At 38.6% G+C, this 16,335-nt stretch overlaps 1 protein-coding gene across 1 annotated transcript; it reads left to right on the top strand.

Moving 5' to 3' along the window:
• Positions 1-297: 297 nt before the first annotated feature.
• On the top strand, positions 298-8,467 carry LOC120534696 (stonustoxin subunit beta-like). Its single transcript, XM_039762284.1, has 2 exons — positions 298-340; positions 7,941-8,467. Exons 1-2 carry the CDS (start codon positions 298-300, stop codon positions 8,465-8,467), a joined length of 570 nt encoding a protein of 189 aa, XP_039618218.1.
• The last annotated feature ends 7,868 nt before the right edge of the window (positions 8,468-16,335 follow it).

Raw genomic sequence — 16,335 nt, 5'->3', positions numbered from 1 at the left:
TACAGACCAATAAGTCTTACTTCTGTGCATTGAAAAATTATAGAAACAATAATAAGAAATTAATTATAAAATTACCTAAAATAATATTCTAAATAGCAGCCAGCATGGGTGTATGAGAGGAAGGTACTGCCAAATAAATCTTTTAGATTTTTTTGAAGAAGCAACCAGAATAATTGACAAAAACAAAACATGCAACACGATTTATGTGGACTTTCAAGAAGCCTTTGACTCAGTTGCCCCACAGCAAAGAACAATTCTGAAACTAGAAGCTGTAAGCATCAGAGGCAACGTACAAACATGGATCTCAAGTTGGTTAACTGGCCAGAGACAAAGGGTACAGGTAAGAGCAAAATGGAGTGAGGTCATCAGTTGAACCCCAGAGGGGTATTTCCTTGGAATCTCATTACTTTTTCTGATCTATATTTATATTATATAGTTAGTAAACTTGTGAAATTCGCTGATGACACTAAAATTGGAGTGATGGCAAACACTGAGAAGGCAGCAAGAGAATTCAAAATGACCTGGACAAGCTTCAGAACTGGCACCTGGAAAATGGAGTTTAATGTAGAAAAGTGCAAAGTGCTACACGTGGACAAAAGGAACATCAAAAATAAATACAAGTTGAGAAACACTGGGCTACAGGAAACAACCTCTGACAAGGTCTTAAGGGTTAATGTTAACACAACATTTTAATTGATTAAGCAATGCACAGAAGCAATTAAAAAGGCAAATCAAATGTTTGGTTATATCATTGCAAATATTGAATTTATATCAAGAGATGTTATGTTCAAACTATGTAATGCATTAGTAAGACTGCATCTGGAGTATTGTATGCAGTTTTGGTCACCACAGCACAAGTAAGACATAGCAGCACTTGAAGATGTGCAGAGGAGGGCAACCAGGTGCATCCCAGGGCTTAAGGACATGTCATATTGTGACAGACTCAGTGACTTAAACCTGTTTAGACTGAGCTGAAGAGACAGCGTAGGGACCTGATCCAGGTATTTAACATCCTCGAAGGCACTGATAAAGTGGATCGAAGAACATTCTTTCAACTAAAGGTTGAATCACATGCTCAAGGACATCATTTGAAATTGAAGTTGGAGTGCATTTAAAACTGAAGCCAAGAAGTACTTCTTTACACAAAAAGTTGTGTAACTCTAAAGCAAACTACCGAGACGTGAAGTTGAAGTAGAAACCTTGACAACCTTTAAGAAGAATCTGAAAGAGATACTGGGACAATTTGGCTATTAGCTAAACAAACAGTCTTGATTGGCTGAATGGTCTGCTCTCATTTGTCAAATTTCTTAAACTAGCGAACCCGCGGAGTACCATACGCCGCATAATCAGGCCGGTTTTTTAATGATTTTTAAGAACAGGGAGGAAATTAACATTTTTTTGTTAATAACAAGACATCAATTTTATGCCCTACAATGAAGTTTACAATAAAGGCTGATTTGCTATTTAGAGAGTGAATGCTGAACAGGGCATTTTGCATATTGCTAGAGGATTCTGGTATTTGACACTTTAATGAAATTCACTGCCAGTTCTCAAAATGCACAACAGGAGACAGTCCAGTAGAGATAGGAGAACAGTGGCATAAATAAAACGGTGTCTAGATCAAGTCAATGTATTCATAGAATGATAACAGTCATAATATCCGACACAAGCTTCTGTGACAGTACCTTGGCCAGAGAAGAATTCCTAAATGTCTAAACAGAAGGAGCAATGTCAGAGTATGGCGTTCAGCATGTTGAAAAGGAGGGGAGCGGGAAGAGTGACGTCAGGAGTAGAGATGGACGGGGCTCTCCTCACTGTCCTGTTTCACTACTCTGAGAGCGAAGCTGTGGGGGATGGCTAGTTTATATATAGGAAAATAAGTTTAATCAGTTTGTAATTTATATAAAAGTCAAATGTAAAATGCCCAAACCCTAAATATCACTTGCTTGAATGCTTAGAGTATTTAAAATAAAACAAGTGAGTTGGGGAGTTTGATTTGGGGGGTTGCTGTTTATGTCAAACCTGAATTTAAAATCAAGTTATCTTTAGTTGGAGGATGAGCTACATCTTAGTGAGGACATCTGGATTAATCTCAAAAGCATTATGGAGAGAGGGCTTATCTTAGGAGTATGTTATAGTCCGCCCAATGCAGACAGCAATTTCAATGCACATATTTTTAGTAATATTAAAAATGCAAGTTTACAGGGGGATATTATAGTCATGGGGGTCTTTAACTACACACAAGTTTAAATGGGCTATCCTGGCAAATAGCAAAGCACAAGAGCAGGAGTTCATAGACATAATCAGTGAGTTTTAACACAATAGGTTAAAGCACCCATACTGGGGAAGCCTTTCGAGATTCAGTATTTTGTAATATCCAGGATAGAATTTGGGGTGTACAAGTAATTAAACCACTACGGTCAAGAGACCATAATATAGTAGAATTCTAAATGTTTTTTTTTAAGAGTGCGGATGCAAAGACTAAAACTGTTAGGTTCAACTTTAATAGGGCAGATTTTGAGCCGATGCAGCAAAGTCTGAGGAGAATAGACTGGGATAAGCTTTTAAGTGTGGAGATGGTTGAGGAGCAGTGGTACAGGTTTAAAATGTTTTACATGTAACGCAGATCTTAAATCTCAAAATTTCCAGTTTAATCTCAAAGTTTATTTTGTCATTAAAGTAACCATAACCAATCACCACTCTGTAAGTGTCTGTAATAAATGAAAAACCAGCTGAAAGATTAGAATGCCGATTCTTCAAAACTTTTAAGGAACATTGAAAAATTTTGTTATATATTTTAAATTATTTCATCCATCCATCCATGGTTACACCAGTCTCAACAACACTGAGTGTTAGGAAGGAACAATCCCTAGACAAGGCGCCAGCTCATCACAGCATACACTAGTAATATCATTTTAGCATCACCAAATCCCCTAATCTGCATTCCTTTTGAAGGAAACCAAAGCACGCTAAGAAAACCCACCAGGAAAGCGTTTAAATTCCAGGCAGGGAACTAGAGATATGACCCCCTTACTGCGAGGCAGCAATGCTTTCTCTGGGCTACTGTGCCCTCACATGTTTAATTATCAACAGTATACATTATTTAATTTTTGTTTTATTTTATTGATTTTATTAAAATCACTCAACATTCCATACAAATAAATCAATTTCTACAAACATAAGATCAAAAAACAAATCAACACCCACCCCTGAGAAAGAGAGCTAAGCCAGCAGAGTAAAACTTAAAGCTAGTAAAAATAAGTAAAGAGATGAATTAATAAATGAATAATGATAAATGGAAAAAAAATGAAAAAAGGGAAAGAATCTGCTTCCACAATACTTTAAATTCTGCCAGGTTTTGAAAAAGTTCTGCACAGATCCTCTAAGTGAGAATTCGATTTTTTCCAGTTTCAAATAATATAAAACATCAGTTACCCACTGACTTAAAAGAGGAGAGTCAGGATTCTTCCAGTTAAGCAAGATAAGTCTACGTGCCGATAGTGTAGTAAAGGCGATTACAGTTTGTTTGTCTTTCTCCACTTTAAGCCTCTCTGTGAGCCCAGCAAGCACAGCTGTTAGTGGATTAGGAGGGATTGTGAGACCAAGGCTGTCTGAAAGGCATTTAAAGATTTTGGTCCAGAATGATGTTAAATTGGTGCAGGTCCAGAACATGTGGCCTAGTGAGGCTACAACTTGATTGCAACGTTCACAGGTTGGCCCTGGAAACATTTTGGACAATTTTAAGTGAGATAAATGTGCTCGATTTATAATTTTGAGTTGAATAATTGTATGCTTTGCAAATATGGAGCTCGAGTGAATTCTCTGTATTGCTACTTTCCACTCCTTTTCTGAAAATATTGAGTGAGAGATCCTGTTCTCTGGGATCTTTGAAAGGGAGGGACTTTAAAATAGTTTTATATATTACAGAAATGCTGTCTGAGTCCTCAAGACTGAGCAATATTTTTTTGGCATGGAGTTAGGTGGAAGGTGAGTAAAATTGGGCAGGTTCTATTTAATCAAGTTTCTGATTTGAATGTAGTGAAAGAAATGTGTTGCTGGAAAGTTAAATTTTGAATGTAATTGTTCGTAGGATGCAAATATGTTGCTTATGTACAGATCTGTAAGTGATTTAATCCTAAATGTTTTCCAGACATTAAAGACTGCATACATTTGAGAGGGTGGAAAAAAGTGGTTCTCGTGCAGATATGCCACAGATAAAAGCTTCTTTATCTTAAAAAGCTTCCTACATTGGTTCCATATTCTGAGTGAGTGAAGCACAATTGGGTTGTTAGTATATTGGCGATAACTTGCATTTATTGGGGTGCAAAGTAATGAATATAATGAAGTACTGCAGGATTATATTTCTCTTGTGGTCCAATCCTGTGTCTGTTCATCTATTTGTGTCAGTGTCCAGGTTTTTATAGTTTGTATATTTGCTGCCCAGTAATAAAACTGAAACTTTGGTAGAGCCATGCCGCCTTCCGCTTTAGGTGTTTCTAGGGTCGCTCTTTGGATATGTGAATGTTTTGAATTCCAAATAAACGAGGTTATGGTTGAATCTAATTTCTTAAAAAAATGATGTATTGCTGTATATTGGGATGTTTTGAAATAAAAAGAGAAGCTTAGGAAGGATATTCATCTTAATAATGTTAATTCTTCCAGCTAAAGTGAGATGAAGGGTTGCAAGTCTTGCTTAATTTTTTCCATACAGACGGCAAAATTTTGTTGATAAAGAGCTTTGTGTTTACTTGTGATGTTTACCCCTTGGTATTTAAACTGATCTGAGATGATAAAAGGGAAGGCGTCCAATCTGACATTGTTCGCTTGAGAGTTTTTAGTCAAATTAATTCTGAGACCAGAAATCTTTTGAAATTCTGTAAGTGTTGTTAGGACTGCAGACACAGTATTTTGTGGGTCTGATATATACAGCAACATATCATCTGCATATAAAGACATTTTCTGCTCAAGTCCTTCTCTGATAATCCCCTTTATTTCAATAGTATTATGACAGTGAACAGCCAGTGGCTCAATGGCAATTGCAAAAAGCAGTGGTGACAAGGGGAATCCTTGTCTCTTACCATGTTCTAGTTTAAAGTAGTCTGAATTAATGTTGTTAATACAAACTGAAGCTTCTGGATTGGTATACAGTACTTTGATCCATGCACAAATGTTCGGGCCACTCCCAAATTTCTCCAGTATAGTAAAAAGGTAGTTCCATTCAATCATATCAAATGCAAATAATGTACATTATCTAAATTAAGTTAACAATTTATCTGTAAAGTGTAAAATATACATACTCTACAGTAATACATTTCATCATAAAAATATCAACCATACATCCTACTGTAGTATTCTAACAGCACACAACACCAAAAGGAAAGCTCTTGGAAATTTAAATTGACTTCAAAGCCAAACGTCATCATCTGTAAATATTTGCTCTCTTATAATTTTTCTATGTTCAATGTCTTCTAATAATGCTAAAGCAGCCATGGTAGTTGAAATAGTTATAAATGTTCCATGCACCATTATATTGTAACCGAATGTTTACAATCAAGTACCTTAAATTTGTAAATGATATACAATTAATTTCATTGTATTTGATAATGCCTGCATTATTGGTGTGAAGAAATTGAAACCACACAGAAACAGTAGCACTGCTTTGACACTGGGTGCCACCCATTTACAAAACCAAGCAGAAATGTGCATATGCATTGTGTGAGGCTGCTATTAAAATGTGCCTACTGTAGCTTTATGCCAAGTTTAGTTTTTATACATCTCGATGTGAGTGTGGGAACGGGTGTACGCAATATTTTTTTGTGTACGACTTGTTTATATATGAGACCCAGGAGCAGATGATATTTACCCTCGAGTTCTTAAGGAGGTTAGTGAGTACATATATAAACACTTGACGCATGTTTTTAGAAAGTCACTTCACACTGGGGAAATTCTTAAGGACTGAAGAATATTCAAGCAACTATGGGCCAGTTAGCTTAACTTGTATCACATAGAAATTAAGGAATGGAATTATTAAGGAAAAGATGGAGCAACACATGGCAAGAACAGGAGTTTTACTGTACAGTCTGCATGGACTCGGATGAGGAAAGTCATCTTTTACCAGCATGCAGGAATTCTATGAGGAAGCAACAAAAGAATATGATCAGAGTAGAACATATGATATTATTTATCTCGACTTTCAGAAAGAATTTGATAAGGTCAAACATGAGAGGTTGGGCATCAAACTAAAAGAAGTGGGAGTTCAGGGCAGAATTAGCTAAAACACAACAAGGAGAGGGTATGAGGAACCCTATCAGAACTGGGTGATGTCAAGAGTGGTGTCCAGAAGGGGTCAGTGCTGGGGCTGCTGCAATTAATAATATTTATTAATGATTTGGATTGGAATATAAACAAGCTTGTTAAATCTGCAGATTATACCAAAATAGTTGGATTGGCAGACAATCTGGAATCCATTGAATCATTACAGAGGGACATGGACAGCATACTGGCTTGGGCAGATTGTGGCAGAAAGTAGATGTAAAGTATTACACATAGGAAGTAAAATCATTGTTTGAATACACAATGGGAGGTCTGAGAAGGATTTATTAGTCATGGTGAACTTATTCCTGTCAACTTCCAGACAGTGTTCAGAAGCCATTAATAAGGCTAACAGAATGTCAGGTTATATAGCACTTTGATGTGTGGAGTACAAGTCACAGGAGGTTCTGCTCAAGCTTTATAACACACCGGTGAGGCCTCATCTGGAGTACTGTGTGCAGTTTTGGTCTCCAGACTACAAAAAAAGGCATAGCAGCACTAGAAAATGTCCAGAGAAGAGCAACTAGGCTGAGTCCAGGGCTACAGAGGATGAGTTATGAAGAAATACTAAAACAGCGGAGAATTTTCAGTTTAAGCAAAAAGGAGATAAAAGGTTTTACAGATTATGAAAAGAATTGATCAGTGGGCCAGGCCTGTTTCGTTACAATGAGTTCAAGAAGAAAATTGGGATACAGTTGGAAACTTGTTAAGGGTAAATTTCATACAAACATTAGGAAGTTTTCCACAAACAGAATTATAGACACACGGAATTGGTTACTGAGTAGAGAGGTAGATAGTAGGACTTTAGAAACCTTCATAGCTCAACGTGATGACATTTTGGAGGAATTAAGTGAATAGGACTGGTGAGCTTTGTTGTCCTGATTGGCCTGTTCTCATCAAATGTTTTCTGATGTTTTAAAGAGATTATACTGTTTGTTGTTCTCTACTTCATGTCATTTCTTCCATTCTTCCTCCCCTTAATTCTTTCATATTCTATCTTTTTCCATATTCTTGTCATTGCCTTTTCCTTCTCCGTCATACTTCACATATCTCATTGCCTGGTTCTTCCTTCTTACTACTTTATTAATTCTCGTCCTCGTTCTCCTTTTCCTCTCTTTCTCCATAGTTATCTGTCATTATCCTGAGTTGTTTTTATCATTTTATTTCTTGCTATTTCTATCCTTTGTATTTTTTGGTCTCATACACCAATTCCATTTTCTTTTCCTCTTTGGCCTCATGTCTCCTCCAACTCTCCCACTTCTCTTTATTCTTTCTTCTCCTTCACTCCTCCTCCTCCTATGAACCTCTTCTGATCACCATTTTCTTCTTTTTATCTCCTACTCACTGTTTTTGTTTTTTTTTACTCTTTCCCCATGACAGTTTTTCACTCAGCTTACAGTCACCAAATTCCATTCCTTCTGTTCCCCAAAGTGACCTCATAGGACAGAAGGACTGACCACCTGACATTGGGCTGTAAAGACTGAGGTGCTGCACAGGATTTCAAATTAAGTTGGTGACATCACAGCAGTCATTGGCACTAGGAGGTTCATGAAGGTGTCCGTTCAAGTCTCAGGCATCATCACAGTGTCAGCAGATTTCCTCACTCCTTTTCTTTTCTTTCCTTTCAGACTTCTGCCCACTCAGCTTGGACTCAAACACAGTACACAATTGTCTCCATTTGTCAGAAGAAGACAAGAAGGTGACGAGTGAGAAGGAAGAGGCCTCATACCCTGATCATCCTGACAGATTTGACACTTGGCTTCAGGTTCTGTGCAGAGAGGCTCTGAGTGGGACTCGCTGTTACTGGGAGCTCGAGTGGAGTGGAAATGCAGCTAAGATTGGAGTGACGTATAAAGGAATTGGTAGGAAAGGAGGGGGAGATGGGATTTCTCTTGGAAGCAATGACAAGTCCTGGGTTTTGTTCTGCTCTGACTCCAGTTACTGTGCACGGCACAATAACGAGGAGATTGAAATCAGTGCCCCCTGTAGCCACAGAATAGGTGTGTTTTTGGACTGTTCTGCTGGCTCTCTGTCATTTTATAGCATCTCAGACACAATGACCCTCCTGCAGAGGTTCAACACCGACTTTACTGAACCACTCTGTCCTGGGTTTGGGTTTGACTTTGACTCCAGTGTGACTATCTGCTCTCTCTGAACTCGTCAGACTCGTTACCAGTATTATATGCAGTTTACTTCATTTCTTCTTTCAGAATGGCTGTCATCTTTTTTAGAAAGAAGGGAAAATTCTCCACATGAACTGAACATAAATAGCCCCAGTTGATGTACAATCCTGTCAATAGCCACACAGTGGCCCTTTTTAGTTTTTTAAAATTTACACTCAACCTTAAATTGAATAACAAGTGTTTTGTCATGTAGGAGCCCAGGTGAACCAATTCTCATCTTTTGTACTTTTTATGAAGACCTTAAGAAAATGTTATAAATCCCATACTTGAACCACACTGCCAGTTACTGCAGCTCAGCACTTCTTCCCATTTCTCTTTTCAATTAAATCTGTAACTCCAGTCATTTAGTGACAGTAAAACAACAGGCACAACAAGTTACAGATTTAATCATATATTATAAATAATATATCCAAAAATAATAACCAAAAGTACAAATGTGTATGCTGCTTTTACAATAATACACTCCAATTGTGTTAGATGTGCAGCTTCAGGTGGCATTTAAACCTGTAGTTACACTCAATGCTTCTTCTTACCGAGCTCATCATCTGCCCAGGGCCAAGCAGCCTGCCCTTTCTCAATATGGCTACTGAGACAGAGTTGGTCTTCTTCAAGATGGATAACTGGCAAGCGAAAGACAGAGAAGCAGAGAGACCAAATGTTATATCTGTTCCTGTCACACATTATGGACCAATGGGGTGTTGTGGTATGGAGTAGCCCTCCTGCTTCCACAACCAATCCTGATCAGCCACCCCTAAGTCCTCCAGTCCCTACCACACTCCAGTCCATTTGTTATTCTTTATTTAACAATTGACATCATTGCCAAAATCACAATATAAATTTACCTGCCAAGTGCAAGGGTCTACTTAATCACCTGACTATGGCGGATGCAGAGAATCCCCAGCACAATCTTGATAGAGATCCAATACCAAAATACTTTACTTTGTCTATAAAAATATAAAATAAAATATACCTTTGAGTCTGAAGTGTTTATAATGGTAACAGAAGGTTTCTTAGAGAAGGCATCAAATGGCACAAATGAAATTGATTCGATCTTCATGTCATATAGTGCCTTTCACTGTAACAAGAAAAGCAATCAATTTAATAGGTCAACGAATGAAAGGAATATGAAAAAGTAAAACAGGAGGACAAGGAGAATAGAAAAGGTGAAGAGGCGTTGTGAAGAGGACAATGCCTGCCCACAAAGAACACAATTCTGTAAATGTAATATGAGAGGGCAGAGAGCATGCATGAACTGCATAGTATTGCTCAGGCACTTTTTTATTTATTTTTTCTCAAAGATCTAAAGAAAATTTTAATGAAATTTGACAGTGAAACTAGAGGCTGTGCAGAAATGTGGAGGACTGGAAAAATAAAAGAATTAATCTAAAAGCTGATACTTCTAATAGTGAATATTTATTGAGTTGACTGCAACAGACTTGTGATAAACATACATTTACTTAACTTCCTAAGTATTGCCAATAAAAGTATTAACTGAAAAAATTGTGGATGTTATGAATTTGTGTGAATTCCTTCACAGCAGCGTCTTATGTATGCACAAGTATGTGACTGAAACTGCCACTGAGTTGTTGTGTTGCTTTACTCACGCATCATATCCCTCATAATGTAATAATCTGTTCATCGCTATTTTACAGAGGTTCCAAGAGAAAAAAGAAATACTCATAATCAATTGTCTCCCTTTAATTTCCAATCTGAAAATCACTTTGTCCAATTTATCTTCGCCTAACTCAAGGAAGCATGGTGTGGGATGAGGTGCAGCCTGTCCCGACAGAATCACACACAAGACAGCAACTGTTTTCTAAATTCCTGAAAAACACATTTGTTTAATTTAATTAAGCAATAAGGAGTGACTGTGTGTTTATTGTGCATTGCATGTCCTTCCCTTTCTACCTCATGCTTCTCAGCACATGGTATAAGCACTGGCAGAGTTGATGCTCTCACAGTCCTCCAGGCCAAAAGGGGCCTGCTCATCATACTTCCACAAAGCTAGCCACAAACATGTAAACTTAATTTTTGAAATCAGAAAAAAAGTGAATTTTTAGGTTAAACAAACCAGTAACACGCTGTTATGTCACATAATGTTACAGGCAAAGATGGGTGGGTGCAGTAACACTTGAGAGCCGTAAAAAGTTAGCGAGTAAACAACGATGCATCACAATAAGAAGAAGCAAATATCTAAGTGATGTTTAAAGCAAGCAATTGGCATAAGAAGCCAATACCTAAAGTGGTTAAATCATAAGTCATCAGATGCAAAGAGATACGAGGATTGTTTGCATCTCTCAGACAACCTGACTACAGACCTACATTGTATTGAAAAACACATCAGAAACTTCCAAAGACTTTGTTGGACAGTTATCTTATCCAAAGATCTTGACTATATGTTGTTCTCCTCTCTTGCTTAATTAATCTTAGCCTGAAGAGGTCTATTAATTTTTCATATCTAAGATGTCTCACTTAAAGGTTTTCCAATGTTGTTACTTGTCCTAGTGTTTATATAACACAGGGAACTCCAGCAGAACTTGAACAAATACACTGAGTATGACTTTACCAAAACAATCATTGATGGCGAATAAAGTATCCATTATTCGAGTATGTAGATCGGGTTATATATATACATATATATATACCCGCGTATCGCAGCGGAGAAGTAGTGTGTTAAAAAAGGTAGAAAAAGAAAAGGGAACATTTTAAAAATAACGTAACATGACTGTCAATATACAGTATTTGTTTTGTGAGTGTTACTGAGTGTTGCTGTCATCAAGGATTTGATTATCATTATTTCTTTCAATCAGGTTCGTATTTGTAGGATGTGTTGTGTTCAAGTTACATTCCGTGTTTGTCAATCGTTGTAAAGATGACAGGTTTCATTCATCGATTCGTTTCTTACTGCATCAATAAACAGCTCGTCTTCTTCTTTATCTGAGCCGTGACACACTGCATGCACGGGTTTTTTTTACACTGTCTTCCTTTAGCGGGACATTAACTTTTTCCACCGTGTGCTTTGTTTCCGCAGTAGCTGCATTTATGAATATGCTTATCAGACACTTCATATTTTTTGCTGCCTTTTCAATTGTGTAATTCGGTTTTTGTTCAGCGCTTTGGAACTGTTGCTTTTATCTGTGCACTGCGTCAGTTAACGTGAGCCGCTCGGTGTACATGCATCGAAGGTTCCCAGCTGTGCTGGTGCCATCTCGTGCTATGTCCATGGCTGTATTTAATGTTACCTTAGTCCTGGCACTTAAAACTTTCTCGCAGTTTCACTGAGTTTGTGTCAAACACCACCCTGACCATCTCATCTTCCTCTCCATAAGCACAGTCCTTCACCCGTGAATATTTAGTGGCAGGTTGCTATTGGATTGCCGCTGACGGACGGACCTTATATGGGCAGGCACTAAATTACAAACGCCAGCGCAGCCTGTCTATGAACTTAATTTAAAGTGTAGGTTTACATCGTGCTTTGGTTCCGAAGTAGCAGAACTCATGAATATGGTTGTATATGTCACTCGCTCGCTTCTTATTGTTTCGCTGCCTTCTCAATTATATAATGCATGTTTTCTTAAGCGCTTTTTTGAGCTCTTCTTGGTTTTCTATGTACTGCGTGATTACGTGGGAGGCGTGATGATGTCACACGAAACTCCCCCACGGCATTGAAGCTCATCTCCATTACAGTAAATGGAGAAAAACTGCTTCCAGTTATGACCATTACGCGTAGAATTTCGATATAAAACCTGCCCAACTTTTGTAAGGAAGCTGTAAGGAATGAACCTGCCAAATTTCAGCCTTCCACCCACACGGGAAGTTGGAGAATTAGTGATGAGTCAGTGAGTGAGTGAGTGAGTGAGTGAGTGAGTGAGTGAGGGCTTTGCCTTTTATTAGTATAGATAAACTTAGATTTTAAATATCCCAAAAGATTTTGCTCTCCATAAAAATATATCCTGTCAAAATTATACAAATTCAAATATGAACATGCTGCATAACAAAACCTGGAAATATAAATAAAATGTGTTCCTTTCAGCAATAACAAATCAAATCATTCAGTTGTCTTTGCTCATATGTCATTTTAGAGCTGGACGCCTGGCATCTTTTTTTGGCCACAGGTTCGTTTCTGTTTGGTGTGAGGTTCTGTGTTGTGGAGATTCTCAGGATGGATTGCAGGTGCTCATCAGTGAGGCGACTCCTGTGTGCTGTTTTGTTAGTCTTTATCACTGAGAAGAGCTTCTCACACAGATATGTGCTACCAAACATGCACAAGGTTCGAGACGCATGTAGACGGACTTTTTTTGTTCTTCAAAGTCACCAAAGCGCCGTGCAAACTCAGTGCGCTCAGTTTATCAGCAAAGTGCGTATTTGGGAACACCGTAGTGGCGACTTGGTTTAACATTACTTGGCAACAGGGAAAGTGGGGCAAATTGCACTGGTGCATTTGTGTCTCCCATAAAAGCAGCTTCACTTGAAATCACTTTGTGATTGTGCACGGGTAAAAACGTCCGCTGAAGTGTCAGATTCTTATTTAATTCTTCTGCTTTCTGTATCTTCTGCATTGCATTCAGGTTACCCTGATGTTTTGTCTCATAGTGCCGTCTTAGATTAAATTCTGTAATTACAGCCACATTAGCTCCACAAATGAGACACGGGTTCAGTAAACATATACTCAGCCTCCCATCGGTTTTTAAAGGCTCTATTTTCAGAATCAACTTTTCTCTTCAGCATCGTGTGAGCTAGCTTCGCAATAACTTGCAGCATCATAAGCTAGACTTGATTAACGCGGTAAGTGTTGGCAAGGCAGCTGAAGCGCTGCATTATGGGATCTGTAGTTTATTGTGTTACCAGCGCTTCATATACCGGGCCATTAATAACAATAATACAGTATATAAAATGATCTGCGGGCGGATATAATTACGCCGGGCGGATGTGGCCCGTGCCCTTGAGTTTGACACATATGGACTAAATAGAACTTGAAAAGATATATTTTTCAAATGTGATCGCGCAATTCAGATAGAGTTGGCCAAGCACTACAGCCTGCATGCCTCAATAAGTCATCCTCCCTCGCTCTTACTTTTTACCGTTCATCTAATGAATACACTGAGTATGGCTTTACCAAAACAATCATTGATGGCGAATAAAGTATCCATTATTCGAGTATGTAGATCGGGATATATATATACATATATATATACCAGCGTATGCAGCAGAGAAGTAGTGAAAAGAAAAGGGAACATTTTAAAAATAGCGTAACATGACTGTCAATATACAGTATTTGTTTTGTGAGTGTTACTGAGTGTTGCTGTCATCAAGGATTTGATTATCATTATTTCTTTCAATCAGGTTCGTATTTGTAGGATGTGTTGTGTTCAAGTTACATTCCGTGTTTGTCAATCGTTGTAAAGATGACAGGTTTCATTCATCGATTCGTTTCTTACTGCATCAATAAACAGCTCGTCTTCTTCTTTATCTGAGACCTGACACACTGCATGCACGGTTTTTTACACTGTCTTCCTTTAGCGGGACATTGACTTTTTCCACGTGTGCTTTGTTTCGCAGTAGCTGGATTTATGAATATGCTTGTATCAGGCGCTTCATATTTTTGCTGCCTTTTCAATTGTGTAATTGGTTTTGTTCAGCGCTCTTTGGAACTGTTGCTTTTATCTGTGCACTCGTCAGTTCCGTGAGCCGCTCGGTGTACATGCATCGAAGGTTCCCAGCTGTGCTGGTGCCATCTCGTGCTATGTCCATGGCTGTATTTAATGTTACCTTAGTCCTGGCACTTAAAACTTTCTCTGCGCAGTTTAGCTGAGTTTGTGTCAAACACCACCCTGACCATCTCATCTTCCTCTCCATAAGCACAGTCCTTCACCCGTGAATATTTAGTGGGAGTTTGCTATTGGATTGCGCTGTGGACGGCCTTATATGGGCAGGCACTAAATTACAAGCGCCAGCGTAGCCTGTCTATGAACTTAATTTAAAGTGTAGGTTTACATCGTGCTTTGTTTCGAGTAGCAGAACTCATGAATATGGTTGTATATGTCACTTTCGCTCGCTTCTTATTGTTTAGCTGCCTTCTCAATTATATAATGCATGTTTTCTTCAGCGCTTTTTGGAGGTCTTCCTGGTTTTCTATGTACTGCGTGATTACGTGGGAGGCGTGATGATGTCACGAAACTCCGCCCCACGGCGTTGAAGCTCATCTCCATTACAGTAAATGGAAAAACAGCTTCCAGTTATGACCATTACGCGTAGAATTTCGATATAAAACCTGCCCAACTTTTGTAAGGAAGCTGTAAGGAATGAACCTGCCAAATTTCAGCCTTCCACCCACACGGGAAGTTGGAGAATTAGTGAGTGAGTGAGTGAGTGAGTGAGTGAGTGAGTGAGTGAGTGAGTGAGTGAGTGAGGGCTTTGCCTTTTATTAGTATAGATATATATCTATACTTGCCTTTTATTAGTATAGATATATATCTATACTAATAAAGTCAAAGCCCCTCACTCACTCACTCACTCATCACTAATTCTCCAACTTCCGTGTAGGTAGAAGGCTGAAATTTGGCAGGCTTATTCCTTACAGCTTACTTACAAAAGTTGGGCAGGTTTCATTTCGAAATTCTACGCGTAAGGGTCATAACTGGAAGCTATTTTTCCATATAATGTAATGGAGTTGAGTTGGAGATGGCGTGGGGGGAGTTTAGTGTGACATCATCACGCCTCCTACGTAAGTACGTAGAGAACAAGGAAGAACTCCAAACAGCGATGAGCACAAAACGCCATTTCACAATTGAGAAGGCAGAAAAACATTATGAAGCAAATGATGCATACAAGCATATTCATAAGTACAGCTACTGCGGAAACAAAGCACGGCGTGAACCGTAAGTTTATATTAAATTAAGTTCATAGACAGGCTGCCACTAGCGTTTGTAATTTAGTGCCTGCCCATATAAGGCCGTCCATCAGCGGCAATCCAATACAAACACTGCCGGTAAATGTTCACGGGTGAAGGACTGTGCTTATGCAGAGGAAGATGAGATGGTCAGGGTGGTGTTTGGCACAAACTCATTGAAACTGCGAGAGAAACTTTTAAGTGCGGGTCTTAGCTGACATTACACGAGATGGCACCAGTACAGCTGGGAACCTTCGATGCAAGAACACCAAGCGGCTCACGTGAACTGGCGCAGTGCACAGACAAAAGCAACAGTTCCAAAGAGTGCTGAACAAAAACCGAATTACACAATTGAGAAGGCAGCAAAAAAATATGAAGCGTCTGATACATACAATCATATTCATAAGTGCAGCTACTGCGGAAACAAAGCACACGGTGGAAAAAGTGAATGTCCGCTAAAGGAAGACAGTGTAAAAAAAACCGTGCATGCAGTTTGTCACATCTCAGATAAAAGGAAGACGAGCTGTTTATTGATGCAGTAAGGAACTAATCGATGAATGAAACCTCTTATCTTTACAGCGATTGACAAACACGGAATGTAACTTGAACACATCCTACAAATACGAGCCTGATTGAAAGAAATAATGATAATCAAATCCTTGATGACAGCAACATTCAATAACACTCACAAAACAATTACTGTATATTGACAATCATGTTACGTTATTTTTAAAATGTTCCCTTTTCTTTTCATAACTTCTACTTCTCCACTGCGATACGGGTATATATATAAATGTATATATATGCCCCGATCTACAATACATACTTTAGCATAGACAAGCCACTGCGCTGTGGCTAATTGTAAGTCTTAAGCCTCTAACGCCACATTCGAGGTTGATTCGAGAGGGATGTACTGAGTATGTCGCAGCTACCGATTCATTTTACCTTAGC

This window comes from Polypterus senegalus, chromosome 8, assembly GCF_016835505.1.
Source record: "Polypterus senegalus isolate Bchr_013 chromosome 8, ASM1683550v1, whole genome shotgun sequence".
Classification (NCBI taxonomy): domain Eukaryota; kingdom Metazoa; phylum Chordata; class Cladistia; order Polypteriformes; family Polypteridae; genus Polypterus; species Polypterus senegalus.
Note: the sequence above shows the minus strand (reverse complement) of the source record. Positions and strands in the feature narration are given on the sequence as shown.